The sequence below is a fragment of the Ailuropoda melanoleuca genome, chromosome 4, assembly GCF_002007445.2.
Source record: "Ailuropoda melanoleuca isolate Jingjing chromosome 4, ASM200744v2, whole genome shotgun sequence".
Taxonomy (NCBI): domain Eukaryota; kingdom Metazoa; phylum Chordata; class Mammalia; order Carnivora; family Ursidae; genus Ailuropoda; species Ailuropoda melanoleuca.
In genome coordinates this window covers 15,480,372-15,494,387 of record NC_048221.1, presented here as the reverse complement: position 1 = coordinate 15,494,387, position 14,016 = coordinate 15,480,372, and the positions used below count along the sequence as shown (strand labels likewise).

The 14,016-nt window shown below is 51.9% G+C and overlaps 1 protein-coding gene across 2 annotated transcripts; it reads left to right on the top strand.

The window, feature by feature from the left end:
- Nucleotides 1-4,917: 4,917 nt before the first annotated feature.
- Nucleotides 4,918-11,374, top strand: LOC100483811 (C-C chemokine receptor type 1). Of its 2 annotated transcripts, XM_011222757.3 has the most exons (3): nucleotides 4,918-5,343; nucleotides 5,824-5,915; nucleotides 8,948-11,374. In XM_011222757.3, the coding sequence occupies exon 3, from the start codon at nucleotides 9,013-9,015 to the stop codon at nucleotides 10,078-10,080; it is 1,068 nt and encodes a 355-aa protein (XP_011221059.1). In that variant the 5' UTR covers nucleotides 4,918-5,343; nucleotides 5,824-5,915; nucleotides 8,948-9,012; the 3' UTR covers nucleotides 10,081-11,374. The 2 variants fall into 2 exon arrangements, with proteins under 2 accessions (XP_011221059.1, XP_011221052.1); XM_011222750.3 differs by lacking the exon at nucleotides 5,824-5,915 and having other exon boundaries at nucleotides 4,919-5,343.
- The last annotated feature ends 2,642 nt before the right edge of the window (nucleotides 11,375-14,016 follow it).

Sequence of the window (14,016 nt, the reverse complement as noted above, 5' to 3'; positions counted from 1 at the left end):
CAGGGGTTCGTTGTGCTTCCTTCCAGACACGGGGAGCCTGCACCACCAGTGTCTCCCCTGCAGGCAGAGTCCTGCACACGGCTGGTCCCTCCGACCTGGGGGCATTTTGTACCAACACAGAAGTTTGCACAATATTCCTTCACCAACCCCACAACCCAGGGAACATCCTTGTCACCTGTGTCTTCTGCCATCGGTGTAAATATTTGTAAGATAAATTCCTACAAGTGGAATTAGAACGAAAGATGCACACATTTGATTTCTGATAGACATGGCCCAACAGCCCTCCCTGGACGGGGACTCGATTTCTACTCCTGCCAGCAATGGGTAGGCATGACATCGTTCCTCAAGCTCACCAACACGGCGTAGGGACCAGATGTGAGGTCAGGACCCAGGGCGTCCCCATGAAGCCTCAGGGTGGTGCTCGGAAGTCGTGTCTATCTGGGCAGCCGGCTAGTGGGCTCCTTCTGTGCAACGAGCAGTCACCCAATGTTTACCGAGCGTCTACACCTTAAGGGCCATCCTTCACCCATCTCCTGTCCCTGGTTCTCCGACAGACTCATCTCTCTAGCCTGGACTAGGGGGAAACGTCTCTGTGGGATGCTTTTGATGCCACCCATCTTCCTCTGGACATCTGTTCAACCCGACACACATATCCCACTGGACCGTGACGTTGTAGAACCAGGGTGTCTCACACCGTAAGGTGCAAAAGAATCCCCGGGGGATCTGGTAAAAACACAGTTTCTCCCTCAGTGGGCCTGTGGTCTGCATTTTCAGATGAGCGTTCAGGTCCTGCCATCACACATTAATTAGCAAGCGTCTAGCAACGAGTCTCGAACTCCAGCATACATAAGATGCCCCGGAGGGCTTCCAGCTTCCTGGGTCCAACCCCTGCTCTTGGGGATTCTGATTTGGCAGCTTCCGGGGTGGGGTCTGAGAATCCTTGTTCTCAACCAGCTGTCACGTGATGCTGATGCTGCCAGGCCCACAGACCTCCCCTGGAGTGAACACGAGTTCCAGGCCCTGCCTCACTCACCTGGGGCCCGTGACTGCCCCGGGCGAGACAGAGACAGAGGGCACGTCATGGGTGTGGGACGGATGAAGGGGGAGGGGACCAGTGCCCTCAGGAGCCCACCACAGGGTTCAGCATTCAGACGAGATGGAAGAGGCAACAGGTACACACACCTCGATCAGAGGTAGGGAGGGTTATGACCGCCCTCTTCACGCCCCCCTGCATCCCGACAGTGAGTTACTACTCAGTTCTCGGGGGCGGCCTGCTGTGGTCTGGTCAGCAGCTTCTGCAGGCCCAGTGGCCAGGCTCGGGGGGCTCTTGACCACCCCCCCCCCAGACCTGGCTGTCGGTGAGCGGGAGGGGGAGAGGAAGGAGGCTGGGTGGGGATCTCTGGCTCTTCCTTCCTCATTGTTGGTTGGCTCTAAGCTCGCAAACCCTGCCCTCCACTGTCTGCTTCCTGCTAAGCATCGCCCTGTGGCAGAACAGCGAGGAGCTGCTCTCCCTCCTGTGGCCTTCACCCAGGCCCTGCCCGGGACAGGCCGAGGGGCGGGGTGGGGGGCTGCCCCTGGTGGCTCTGGAGAGGCTCTCCAGCGGCTGTTTTCTCACAGAGCTCTTCGGAGCTTCCTTTTTCTTACAAATCAACAAAAGGAAGAGGCAGCCCTGTTTTCTGGTAGAGGTCACGATGCCTGGAGGTGACGCCAGCAGCCCCGTCCTGGTCTGAGCACGTCGGAAAGACGCGTGGAGCGGCACTCTAGCGCCCCCACGCTGCCCACGGGTTACCGTGGACCTCCTGTGGGGCCCTCATTCCTTTAATGGTTCTGGGCAAGATGCCTGCGGAGTTCCCTCCGGCCACCATCAACTTTGTGGGTGTGGGTGCGGAGCTGGCTCTGCCCTGGGGGCTAGATTTTGTTGGGCGGACACCACAAGGTCAGAAAGGAGCGCAGGAAGGGAGGGAGGGCGTAGGTCAGGGAGGGATTATAATGAGGGACAGCAAAGGCAGGAGAGGGAGGACGGTCTGTGGAAAGCTGACAACCCACGGGTCCAGGAACCACCGGTGCCGAGTGGCAGGAGGGAGGAAAGATGGGAGCGGGGTCAGAGGCTGGCGTGCAGGGAACTGAGGTATGAAGGGCCGCGGATGGGGTGATGGTGAGAGCCAGGAGTTAGGATCTCGGGGCTGAGTGGCTGGGGAACATGGAAGACATGGCCTTGGGGGGAGGAGTTCAAGGGAAACCTGCACTTCGGTGGAGGGTAAAATAGGGCTTCCAGACCCTTCTGTCCTGGGGCACAGGGCCTTCTACAGCGTGACTCGACGGTGCCAGCTAAAACAGTCCTTGGTTGCAGCAGGGCTCTGTGACTTGCTGTGACTGACGGGATGCAGCCGAGGGGACGTCAGGTGACTTCTGACGCTATGCCTGAAGACCGTCCTCAGTCTCTGCTTATGCCTGAGACCCCCTCCCCCACCCCCGCAAGGAAGCTGATGTGGCCAGGGGAGGACGGGAGGACGCGTGAAAAACTGGGGCACCCCCGTCAAGCACCAGCTCCCACTGCCACACAGGGACACCCGTGCGACCCACAGATTCACACCACAATGTCATTGTGATGTTTAGCCCCTAAGTGTGAGGGTGTCGGGCTGCAGACGGAGACCCGTGTGGATTGCGAAATCATCGACAATTATTACGAGACTGTTAGAGACTAATAACAAATCAGAGCGAAGATCTAGGTTTGTTAGAAGAGAACAGTTTCTATTCTTTTTTAAATTTTTTTGAGCTGTTTTGTGTGGACTGCCTTGCTTCTTATTGTCAGAAGTATCCAACATACACCATTTGGTGTAAATAAAGGGACCTCCACCAGCCCCCCAAATACTTAAAACTCTCAGAGCTCCACCATCTGCCCCTCCTGGATGACTTCTTGCTGCAGAGTGGGAAGGCTTCAGGGAGGAGGTGGCGTCTTAGATGACCCAGGCAGGACGAGAAGGGTCATGGGTGTGCCCAACACCCTCACTGACGTTGGAACATGACCCAGGACAACAGGGCAGCCAAGCAGAACAGAGGGGAGAGAAGATGACACATTGGGCAGCAGAGAGAGCTCCCTGGTCCTGGCACTGCCATTCCCTCTTGGAAATTCACCTACGGGCATAGCATTTGAACCTGAAAGGTGAGCCATGAGAACCAGTCTCACGCAGTCCAGGAGCCTGGCCTTGCCCTGTCTTGGCTAAACAGAGCATGAGACTTCTGGGATGTTGAGGTTGAGATGGGAAAAAAGCGGCCAGCATCAGAAGTCAAAATTCCACACAATGGAAGTGTGCGAGAGGAAGGAAGAAGATCAGCAGGCTAGGTCAGGGGTTGACACAAATTAAGGGGGTGCCCAATGAAGGCATCAGAGACCTAGGCGAGGTCAAGGTTAGAATCTTGGGGCGTGCACCTTACTGATACTTCCACCCGTCCCCCCTACGTCTAGGGCTACGGCCACTGCCTGGATGGCCAGCCCTGTGTGCTGGAGGAGGGGATCTCCCGGGGACGATATTCAGTAACACAAGCCAGCCAGAAGCAACCCATGGTGCAGGTAGAGATTTGATAGATACATGCCCGGTCTCCTCACCTCCAGCCCCACAGTGGGGGTGAGTCTGGGAGGCTCCCTGAGCTCCCCAGTAGTCCTGGGTGTCACTTGGCTTTTACAATGGTCCCCTTGTCGTCACATTCCCTTCCCTGGCCCGCTTCCCCCTCCCCCACAGTACTTCCTGGAATCCCCTGCATCTGCATTCTGCCCAGGGTTTGCACCTAACAGGGAACCCAAATTAAGACAGGCAACGATAACATCTCAAGCCCTCCACCAATCGTTCATTCATAGGCATGTCTGTATCTTCATTTAACCCTCTATAAAGTTAGCCGTATTAGCCTGGTTTTACCGAAGAGGAAAGAGACCATCAAAAGCGTAAATAATCCGCCCAAAGTTACCGAGAGGTGGACCCAGATTGTGACGCAGGACTGTCGGATCTGCCAGGCTCATCACAGCGCTCCCCGCGAGCCCTGCTCTCCGCGCAAAGGGAGCAGATTCTTAGGCCTGTATCTCTCTCTGTCAGTCTGGTGGCCTTTGGCCTCCCTCTTCCCCCATCTCTCTGTGGACAGGCAGCCAAAGAGGGGAGACCCGACCCCAGAAGACTCATGGAATGTGCCTTTGAAGACCTTGTCTAAAGTTTTCATTTTATGGATGAGGAAACAGCCTTGAAGACAAGTGACATTTTCAAAGCACATGGACATTCCTTTCTGAAACGGGGCTTTGCACTATCTGTGAAGAGGGCTAGCAGGGTCCCATGTTAGGGAAAGGAGTGGAACCCGAGGGGGACGCAAGCACAGCCATAGAGTAGGTGCTGGCCGCTGTGGGGAGAATCGCAGGAAGCATCCTTCATCAGACACCGTCCCTGGGGTCAGGCGCTCTGTGACACTCTTCACCTACAAACTGACCTTGGGCGTCCTGCTATGATCCTGCATTCTCATTTGATGCAGGGGGAGCCAAGATTTATCGAGGCATAGTTACCTGCCCTTGACTCCAGGACAGAGCTGGGATTTGGCCATGGCCCCTGGTTGGACCATCTTATGAAACAGGAAGCTGGGATCAGAAAGGAATGGCCGAAACCCAACTTAGACAACTGGGCTCCCTCCAGGCTGGAGGGTCCTTGAGGTGAAACTGGTTAGTGGGGTTTGGTGCGGCAGAGAACAGGGTGCAGAGAGGGACAGCAAACAGTCAGAGGTGAAGGACCTAGGGGGCGCCAAAGAGAAACGGCCACCTCTCTTGGGCTATCAGCCAGCTCATTTTAAGGAACAGGATCCTGGGTTCTGGTTTAAACCCTACCATTTGCAAGCTTTAAGAAAAAAAGGCTACTCACTGACCACGAGACCTCCATGGCCCGCCCTCCCTCAACCCTCAACACACACGCAGAATCTCAGCCTTCGATTGCTTCACGAATTCTGGGAACACCTCATACCACCTCTCCCACACTCAACTCCACCCAACCCCACCCAACCCAGTCCCTTTAAGGCAGAGCTCCCCAGGGAGAAGCACAGCTGAGTGAACGGAGAAAATCCTTCGAGCAAACCCAGCCTCAAGGAACAGCCGCTGGTGGGTGTCGTGGCCACTCGCAGACACCCAACCAGATACAAAAAGAAGAACTTTGTCCTTTTCTTGTCATTCTGAAAGACTGTGAACCCTGGAGTCCTCAATCATCACACAGGAAGCTGAGGACTTCCTGCTCAATCAGGACATTGAACCTTGAATTCATAAAGACTCTGAAAGCTCCAGAAACAAAGACTTCGTGGACCAAATCCCTAGGGACCAGTGTAAGTGGCACTTGTCTTTTCTGTCTTGTCAGTTACGGTGAGGGCAATGTGGTTTACAGACATGCACGCAGCCAGGTGGGACCGTGGTCCTCGTGTTGCGGGACATTCTTTACCTGTCCTGTCTCCTCAAAGGTGAGGAGTTCTTCGAGGGCCAAGCAAATGCTTAAGTAACCCATTGATACATCTATAAGGCAATTAATTATACAGCAATACCGACAAGGGGTGAATTTCTAAGGCTGGGTGCTCAGATGTAAAATGGGGTTTTTTGCCAAAAAAGGAAAGCTTTCCTGAATGATTGGTTGTTGATGACTGATTGAGAAAATCAGCCTTTCTAAAGTCAGGGAAGAAACAAGAGGATCTCTGTGAAAAACCATTGGAGAGGAAATCACTTGCCAAACTGCCCTGTGTAAACAAAAACCAAACACGGTGTATGACGAAATTGTAGCAAAAGGGAAATATTAATTAGAAAACACATTGCAGATGCCAGGATGATTTGATACTGGACCAGTTTCTTGAGAAGACTAGGACCAAGGAGCCTCACAATCGGGACTGCTGATTTGTCTTTGGAGGAGGTAGGATTTTACCCTCCAGAGGCAGGGAGATGTCCTCTTAAGATTCATCCATTCTATTCTACTAACAAAGAGGCAGGTCAGAATTTGTTCTGAAGAGAGAGGGGCCTGGGGGCTACTTGGAGGTAACTATTTCAACTGTTCCTCCATAAACTCTGGAGTTGCCCAGAGTTTCAGAGTTAGAAACTCTCCAAAGTTTGCACAGGTTTTCACCAGGCTGTGTACCACTCCCTGACCCTTGAGTCCCCACTCTGACTAGCAGGACAGCTCTAGGCTACGCAGACTGTGGGGAGTGAAGGGCCCCTAAATGTTTAACAACTGGCTCTCCTGGAGGGGTGGGGGAAGAGCCCTGATTTCTAGTGTTTGTGGATTTCTATGGTGTGCATATCCTCACCCTGGTTGATTTCAAGCTACCGAGCCCCCGATGCAGAATTGGGGAGAGATGCACACAATTTGTTCTTATGAACCAGGATAAGCCAGCCCCTGAACACCACCAGGCTCGGGTGTGTTACCACTGCAGGCTGCCCTTTCTCTGCTCAAAAACTTCACCAACTCCCAGGCTAGAGGTTCCAGCTGACTGCTGCACAATGGCCTCGGGGCAGACTTTGCCGCAGACTCCAGCGGGCTAGGTGGCCACAGGGTATTTCTGTCTCCCTCCACGGCTCCATGCCAGGCCATCTCTCTCCCAGCGTTGTTGCACAGTGCCTGGCAAGTTGGGAAAACAGCAAATGCAGTTGGAGGTGGGTGGGGAGAGGGGGCTGCTAAAGGTGATTCTCTGTTCAAATGGCATGAGCAACGCTGACTCATTTTGCCTTCACCTTTGCCAAAATTCCCCAGAAACTGGGCTCCTGGGCTCAGTCTTGCATCAGGTGCTCTTTGTGCTTCCAAGCTGCTTGGAGCTTCTTCTATACACCTGCCAGCCCGCCCAAAAGTGCTGTCTGCCCAGCCGACCTGTCCGAATCCGGCAACAGCAACGGAAATCAGAAATTGTCCACACAGCTTGTTTAAGTGACTGCCAGCCTGGGTTTCTCCAGAAGGAGGGCTGGTCTGGTAGAGGCAAGTCCAGAGCTGGAGGAGTCAGCCATAGGGATGGATTTGACTGGAAACGACAGTCCCCCAGCCAGTGTGTGCGACACTGTCCCCCCCCCACCCCATGTGCCTTATTTTCCAATGGCCACTGCAGAAATGTGAATTTTGTAGGAAGGAAATATTCATTAAGAAATTTAGAAGGAAGAGGGGCTCCTGGGTGGCTCAGTCGTTAATCGTCTGCCTTCGGCTCAGGGCGTGATCCCGGTGTTGTGGAATCGAGCCCCGCATCAGGCTCCTCCGCTGGGAGCCTGCTTCTTCCTCTCCCACTCCCCCTGCTTGTGTTCCCTCTCTCGCTGGCTGTCTCTATTTCTATCAAATAAATAAATAAAATCTTTAAAAAAAAAGAAATTTAGAAGGAAGCGTGCTAGAGACTCAAGATTCAGGGTGGGAATTATGATGTAGGTACCAGCTACTTTTCAGGCTGGTGGCATCCTACTAAAAATTTCAAAGTGCAGTTCACATGGATGGGACTGTCCCGGTCCACCACTATCAAGCAGAATTCATTTTCCAGATTAACCATAGAGAACTGATGGGGGGACTTGGGGGAGCAGGGTACATCAGCCAGATTAGGATAGGAGTCGGGGGAGGGCCTCAGAGAAGGGTCAGTGCAGGGAAGGAGGAACCCCAATATTTACTGAGGGCCCAGTGGGTACTAGGGCGTGGCTTTTCTCATACATTGCAGTAGTCCTGCAAGGTGTTACTTTCTCACATTACAGATGAGGAACTGAGGCTCAGAAAGGTAGGTTAACTCATCCAAAGTCACACAGCTGGTAGGTTACCCGAAAGCCCATGCTCCCTTTGGGGAGGTGTCTGTAGTAAGTGGAAAGAATTGAAAAGGAGTGCTGAAAATTGGGGGCTGGGGAAGTCCTGCAAAGGCAAGCTATCTAGTGGTTGTTTTTTGTTTTTCTTTGTTTCAAGGCAACCCTGGGTAAAAATATCTCAGAGCATATCTCAGCAGAACTCCAGCTACCGCCCGGTTGCTGCATGACACCTCATGGCTTGAGGCTGTTCTGAGCTCTTCCCCAGCCCCCTGATCCCCTCATCTTCCCATCAGGTCACCCCACTCCTCCCAGACTGTACTGTCCTCTGAATCCTCCTCACGGCCCTCACGGGAGGCCTACCGAGTGAGCTGTGGACCCACTTGTGCCGCATCAGGGCTGTATGGCGTGAGCCAAGCTGACCCACGCCGGTGCCCTCAGGGTCCTCATCTCCGAAGGGGTGGGGCTGACCTTCTAGGATTTCCCTGTGACAGCACTATGTGCCTTTGGGGTAGGATAATTTTTGCATTACAGGACATCCTTGGTCCTGCCTACTGAATGACCAGACAGTAGCATCCCCCCAAAAAAATAATGAAAAAAAATTCACACAATTTCATGTGCCCCCACCCTGCTACGTCATCCCTGGCCAAGAATCCTTTTGGCTCCTATGGCCATGAAGATCCACGTGTAAGTTTTAGACTCTCAGCTTCCTTCTGCGGACCCCACAGTGCAAACTCATTGCTCTGTGATTGGAGGCAGGGACGTACGTGAAAAGTAAGTCCAGCTCTCATTCACATAGATTTGTGTCCTTCCCACTTCGAACTCCCGCATCATCACCCCTAAACTGGGGAACAATAGTGGCACCCCCTTTGGGGGCGGGGGGAGCTGTCTAGCACCAAGTCCAGTGCCAAGACCGTGGGCAGCACTGGTTCGGAGCACTGTGCCGTGCAGCCGGCGGAATTCTCCTTCACGACACTTCGTGCCAACGTAATTGACTTAACAATCAGCGGGCTCATTTGTTTACTGCCTACGCCCTCTGTTAGACTCCGGGCTCCACGAGGGCACAGAGGACCTGGATCCCCCTTGCTCAAGGTTGCATCCCAGGGCTTGGTACACAGTCAGTACTCGGTAAACAGTTGTCAGGTGGTTGAAGACCTATAATCACCGGTCCTTCTCTGTCGTCCACAGCCCACTGCCTCCCCCGGCAAAGTAAACGCAGAACCCGTTTTCCTCGACTCGTGCAAGAAGCCAGCATGCAAACCTCAGCCCCCACAAATGACTATGACGTGACGACAGAATATGACTATGAGGGCATAACCCCGTGCCAGAAGGGAGAGGTGAGGGCCTTTGGAGCCCAGCTGCTGCCCCCCTTGTACTCCCTGGTGTTCATCATCGGCGTGGTCGGCAACATCCTGGTTCTCCTGGTCCTCATGCAGCACAAGAGGCTCCGGAGCGTGACCAGCATTTACCTCCTGAACCTGGCCATCTCGGACCTGCTCTTCCTCTTCACGCTGCCCTTCTGGATTGACTACAAGCTCAAGGATGACTGGGTTTTCCGTGACGGCACCTGTAAGTTGCTCTCGGGGCTTTACTACACGGGCTTGTACAGTGAGATCTTCTTCATTGTCCTGCTGACCGTCGACAGGTACCTGGCCATCGTCCACGCCGTGTTCGCCCTGCGGGTCCGGACTGTCATCTTTGGGGTCATCTCCAGCGTTGGCGCCTGGGGCCTGGCCATCTTGGCCTCCATCCCAGGCTTCTACTTTTCCAAGACCCAGCGGGAGTTGTCCCATACCACCTGCAGCCTCCACTTCCCTCGTGGAAACCTCAAAGGCTGGAAACAGTTCCAGGCTCTGAAACTGAACATGTTGGGGCTGGTTTTGCCTCTGTTGGTCATGATCATCTCCTACACAGAGATTATACGGATCCTGCTCAAACGACCCAACGAGAAGAAGGCCAAAGCCGTCCGTCTGATCTTTGTCATCATGATCGTCTTCTTTCTCTTCTGGACCCCCTACAACCTGGCCGTGTTGGTCTCTGCTTTCCAAGACAGCCTTTTCACCGATGAGTGCAGGCAGAGCAAGCAGCTGGACCTGGCCATGCAGGTGACGGAGGTGATCGCCTACACGCACTGCTGCGTCAACCCTGTCATCTACGCCTTCGTCGGGGAGCGGTTCCGCAGGTACCTGAGCCAGCTGTTCCACCAGCTGCTGTCTGTGGGCCTGGTGAAAGGGCTCCCCTTCCTCTCCACCGACAGGCTCGAGAGGACCAGCTCCATGTCCCCCTCCACGGCGGAGCACGAACTCTCCGCTGGGTTCTGACTCGGGCCGCTGGAGGCCGATCCAGGACCCAGGAAGGGTGACCCACCGGGCACGCTGACCCAAGCCCAGGCAGGTTGGGTCTCCCCACCAGGTTCGGACACCTGGCACAGTATGGAATTGCAGCCGTGTGGGGGTCAGGAAGTTTAAAGGTGATCTAGACTAAATCAACTCTGGGGCCACTGAGTCCTCTCCAAGAGGGCTTTCTGCCTCCCTGGTAGAAAGGAGGTGAATGAGCGGAATAGGACATTCCAGAAGACTAGGACGGAGGGTGCCAGGGACGAGCTGGGGCCCAAACAGGATTTCAGATTCGTGAGCATTAACATTTGTAAACAGAGCCACAGAGCCCCCCCACCTCCCACCCCGGCCCCCCACTGCAGGGTTTAGGCTCTTGGAAACCCTGAGGAATGGAGAACTCTGTGATGGAACAACTGGAGACTTAGTGGGAAATAGGATTGGGGAACTGCCTTTGGCAGTGGAAAGGAGAAAGCCCCTGGCGAGAATGTTTATATTTGCAAAAATCAAACAACTCAGGCGGTGGACTAGACACGGATGGCAGGCATAACACGTTTGATTCTTGAAATAGCCGCGGAGGGGAGGGAGTCATTATTCCCATTTATCAGTTTCTTCTTTCTGAATGAATATTTTCTGGAATCTCCCTTCCTTGTAAGTTGGATGAGGTGGGAGTACATTCTGATGGCTTTATTGCAGAAATTAATATCAGGCAAAAGGAGACAGTGTCGATTTCCCTGCTCTGCTTCCCCACCCAAGCCTTCTGGTTTTACCGATCAGAGTTCTGACTGTTGCCTTGGACCCATCTGCAGAAAAAAATGACCTTGTGTGTCTGAAGCCGAGAGGGAGGGGGGTAAGGTGGAGACTCACCTACCTTCATGTAGGAGGTTGAAAGGACCCTTAACTCAAAGAACCATATTTCCCCTAATTGTCCTTAACACTTGATCTCTCACCAGGGACTTCCTGGTCATCACGTCTTTCTTCCCTTTTCCCTAGGATATGTACTTCTTTACAAATAATTTTCCCAATAACAACAACAACAACAAAACAGCTTAAAAACTCAAAAGGAAAACGAAAACACCCACAGCACCCAATTCTCACTAGCCAAAGACAGCGAGTGTGCACTCTTCCACGTATTCTCTGTTAGTTTGGGGTTTGTTTTCCCCTGTGTGTATTTACAATGATGACAAAGACAGACTTCAACTGTACTCTTGTTTTTGTTTTTAAGTAGCGATGTGTTGCGGCCACTTTCCCAGGTGAATAAACATAATATTAAAGCGCTGTTTCCGAAGGCTGCACTGGATTCCACAACAGGGCTACACCTTAACTTATTCCACCCATTTCCCCATTATTGCTTGCACAAAGCAATTCAATCCAGCAGGGACCAGTGTCGACTTCTCGGAGTTCCCTGAGCCGTGGGAGGCACACAGTCATAGGGACACCGGAAGACCCCAGGCGGAACGGATGGGGCTGTGCGGGAGCCCATGGCGCTGGGCAGCAAAGGGGAGGAAGGAATCCATCAGTCAGAAGTACCCTTGGAGGGTGGGTATCCCATCTTACAACACAGCGACAACATTGGGCTGGCTTTTTGGACCCTAGAATTGCGCTTTTATCCAGCCACCCTCCCCTTCAGTCAGGGACCTACTATGTGTGCGTGCTTTCTTTGTGTAAAGACGCTGGTACCATGAAGGTTTGGACCGTTTTTGTCTGGGAAGGAGGCAGTCACACTGCCCTGGCCTTATGTTTCCACACAGAAAACAGAGACAAATCCAGCCTTTGGGTTGTCAAGGGGAGTCAGCTTTCCACTTGTAAACCTCCCAGTTCATCTCTACAGTGTGGCGAGAAGAAGGCATAACGGAATTAAGAAACATTTGTCTAGGGGCACCTGGGTGGCTCAGTCGTTAAGCGTCTGCCTTCAGCTCAGGGCATGATCTCAGAGTCCTGGGATCGAGCCCCACATCGGGCTCCCTGCTCCACTGGGAGCCTGCTTCTTCCTCTCCCACTCCCCCTGCTTGTGTTCCCTCTCTCGCTGGTTGTCTCTCTCTGTCAAATAAAGAAATAAAATCTTAGGGGCGCCTGGGTGGCACAGCGGTTGAGCGTCTGCCTTCGGCTCACGGCGTGATCCCAGCATTCTGGGATCGAGCCCCACGTCAGGCTCCTCCGCTAGGAGCCTGCTTCTTCCTCTCCCACTCCCCCTGCTTGTGTTCCCTCTCTCGCTGGCTGTCTCTCTCTCTCTGTTGAATAAATAAATAAAATATTTAAAAAAAAAAAGAAATAAAATCTTAAAAAAAAAAAGAAAGAAACATTTGTCTACCACTTTGGTCAAGTCAGGCTGCATCAAGAAACAATGTTTGATCCACAAAAATATCCTAATGAGAAAGGTTGTCATTATAACATCCTCTGGGTCCATTTTTGAAATAATGCTTACGTTTTAACTTGTCACAAAGGCAATAATATTCATGGTAAAAAAATGGAAACAGATAAAAAGGCCAAAAAAGAAACCAGAAGCGTTTGTAGTCACTAGCCACTACCCACATGCAGCCTCTCTTAGCATATCAGTGTTGCAGTGCACGTCCTTCCTGTGTTGCTTTGCACACACATCTGCAATCACACTTAACAAGTTAAGTCTGTTTCTTGGGTGCTCTTTCTCCAAGTCTATCAGATAAGAGATCTGATGCCCCCTGGCAGTGCCTCTCCTCAGTTACTCCAGCCCTTCCTCGGTTACACCTCCAGCCCTTCCGGAGCTGGCTTCCTGTCTCCAGCTCCACTCCTGGCTCATGTGTGTGGGTCATGCCCCGCCTCCTTGTTATTGCTGTTTCTAGCATTTCATCCTTCAGAAAGGTTGCCAGGAGAGCCCAAAGAACTTCCATACCTCTCATCCAGATTCCCCAGCTGTCAGCATTTTCCACATTTGCTCTAATTCATCATTCTTTCTCTCCCTCCCTCTCTGTCTCCAAAGATAGACAGGCAGATAGATAGATAGAGATGTACTATTTTTCTCCAGGACCATTTGAGAGCAGGGTGCAAATATGATGTCTCATCAGCCTTTGGTACTTCAGAATGATTTTACTAACAACCAGGATGCTCTCCCACACAATCAAAGCAGAAATTAACTGACACAATATCACCAGGTAATCTGTAACCTTCTTTCCAATTTTGCCCACTTTGCAAATAACGTCCTTCATAGTCCCAAGACCTAGAATCATTTACTTAGTTGGGATGCCTTCCTAGTTTCCTTCTATCAGGAACACTTCTTCAGACTTTTCTTGTCCTTCCTGACCTCAGCATCTTTAATGCCACAGTTACCTGGCAGGTGGTTCCTTGTTGTGAGTTTCCAGATGTTTCCTGATGATGAGGGTTGGGTCATGCAACTAGAGCAGGAATCTCACAGAAGTGATGCTGTGTTGTTCTCAGTGCCTCATATTGGGAGGCGTTTGGTGCCAACCTGTCCCATCACAAAGGATGTTAAACTTTATCACTTGCTTTAGAAAATCTCCACCATGTTTCTCCACTGTAAAGTACTTAGTAGTTAATAAGTGCCCATTACTAATGGGCATGTCACTGTATAGTAAAAACATCTTTTCTCTTCCACTTACGTATGTATTCATTTATTTGTATCATTCATTTATATTCATTTATTTATGAATGTATCATTCATTCATTTATTTGTATCATCAGGACCTCATAGATTCCCTTTTTATTTAATGGGATAGAATCGGACATTATCCTTATTGTTTTGATACACAAATTGTCCCAGATTTATTAAGTGGGAGCCCTTTAAGCTGGATCCTACATCCTTTTGCTATTCTTTCTACCAGTGTTTGAGCCCTTTCTTACTTTTTGGCACATAAGGTACTAGGTTCTGCACAGCACAAGGAAACATCAACAAAATGAAAAGGCCACCTATGGAGTGGGAGAGAATATTTG

Excerpts from the sequence above, each read along its gene's own strand:
- LOC100483811 (XM_011222757.3), top strand. The coding sequence starts at position 9,013 with ATGCAAACCTCAGCCCCCACAAATGACTATGACGTGACGACAGAATAT.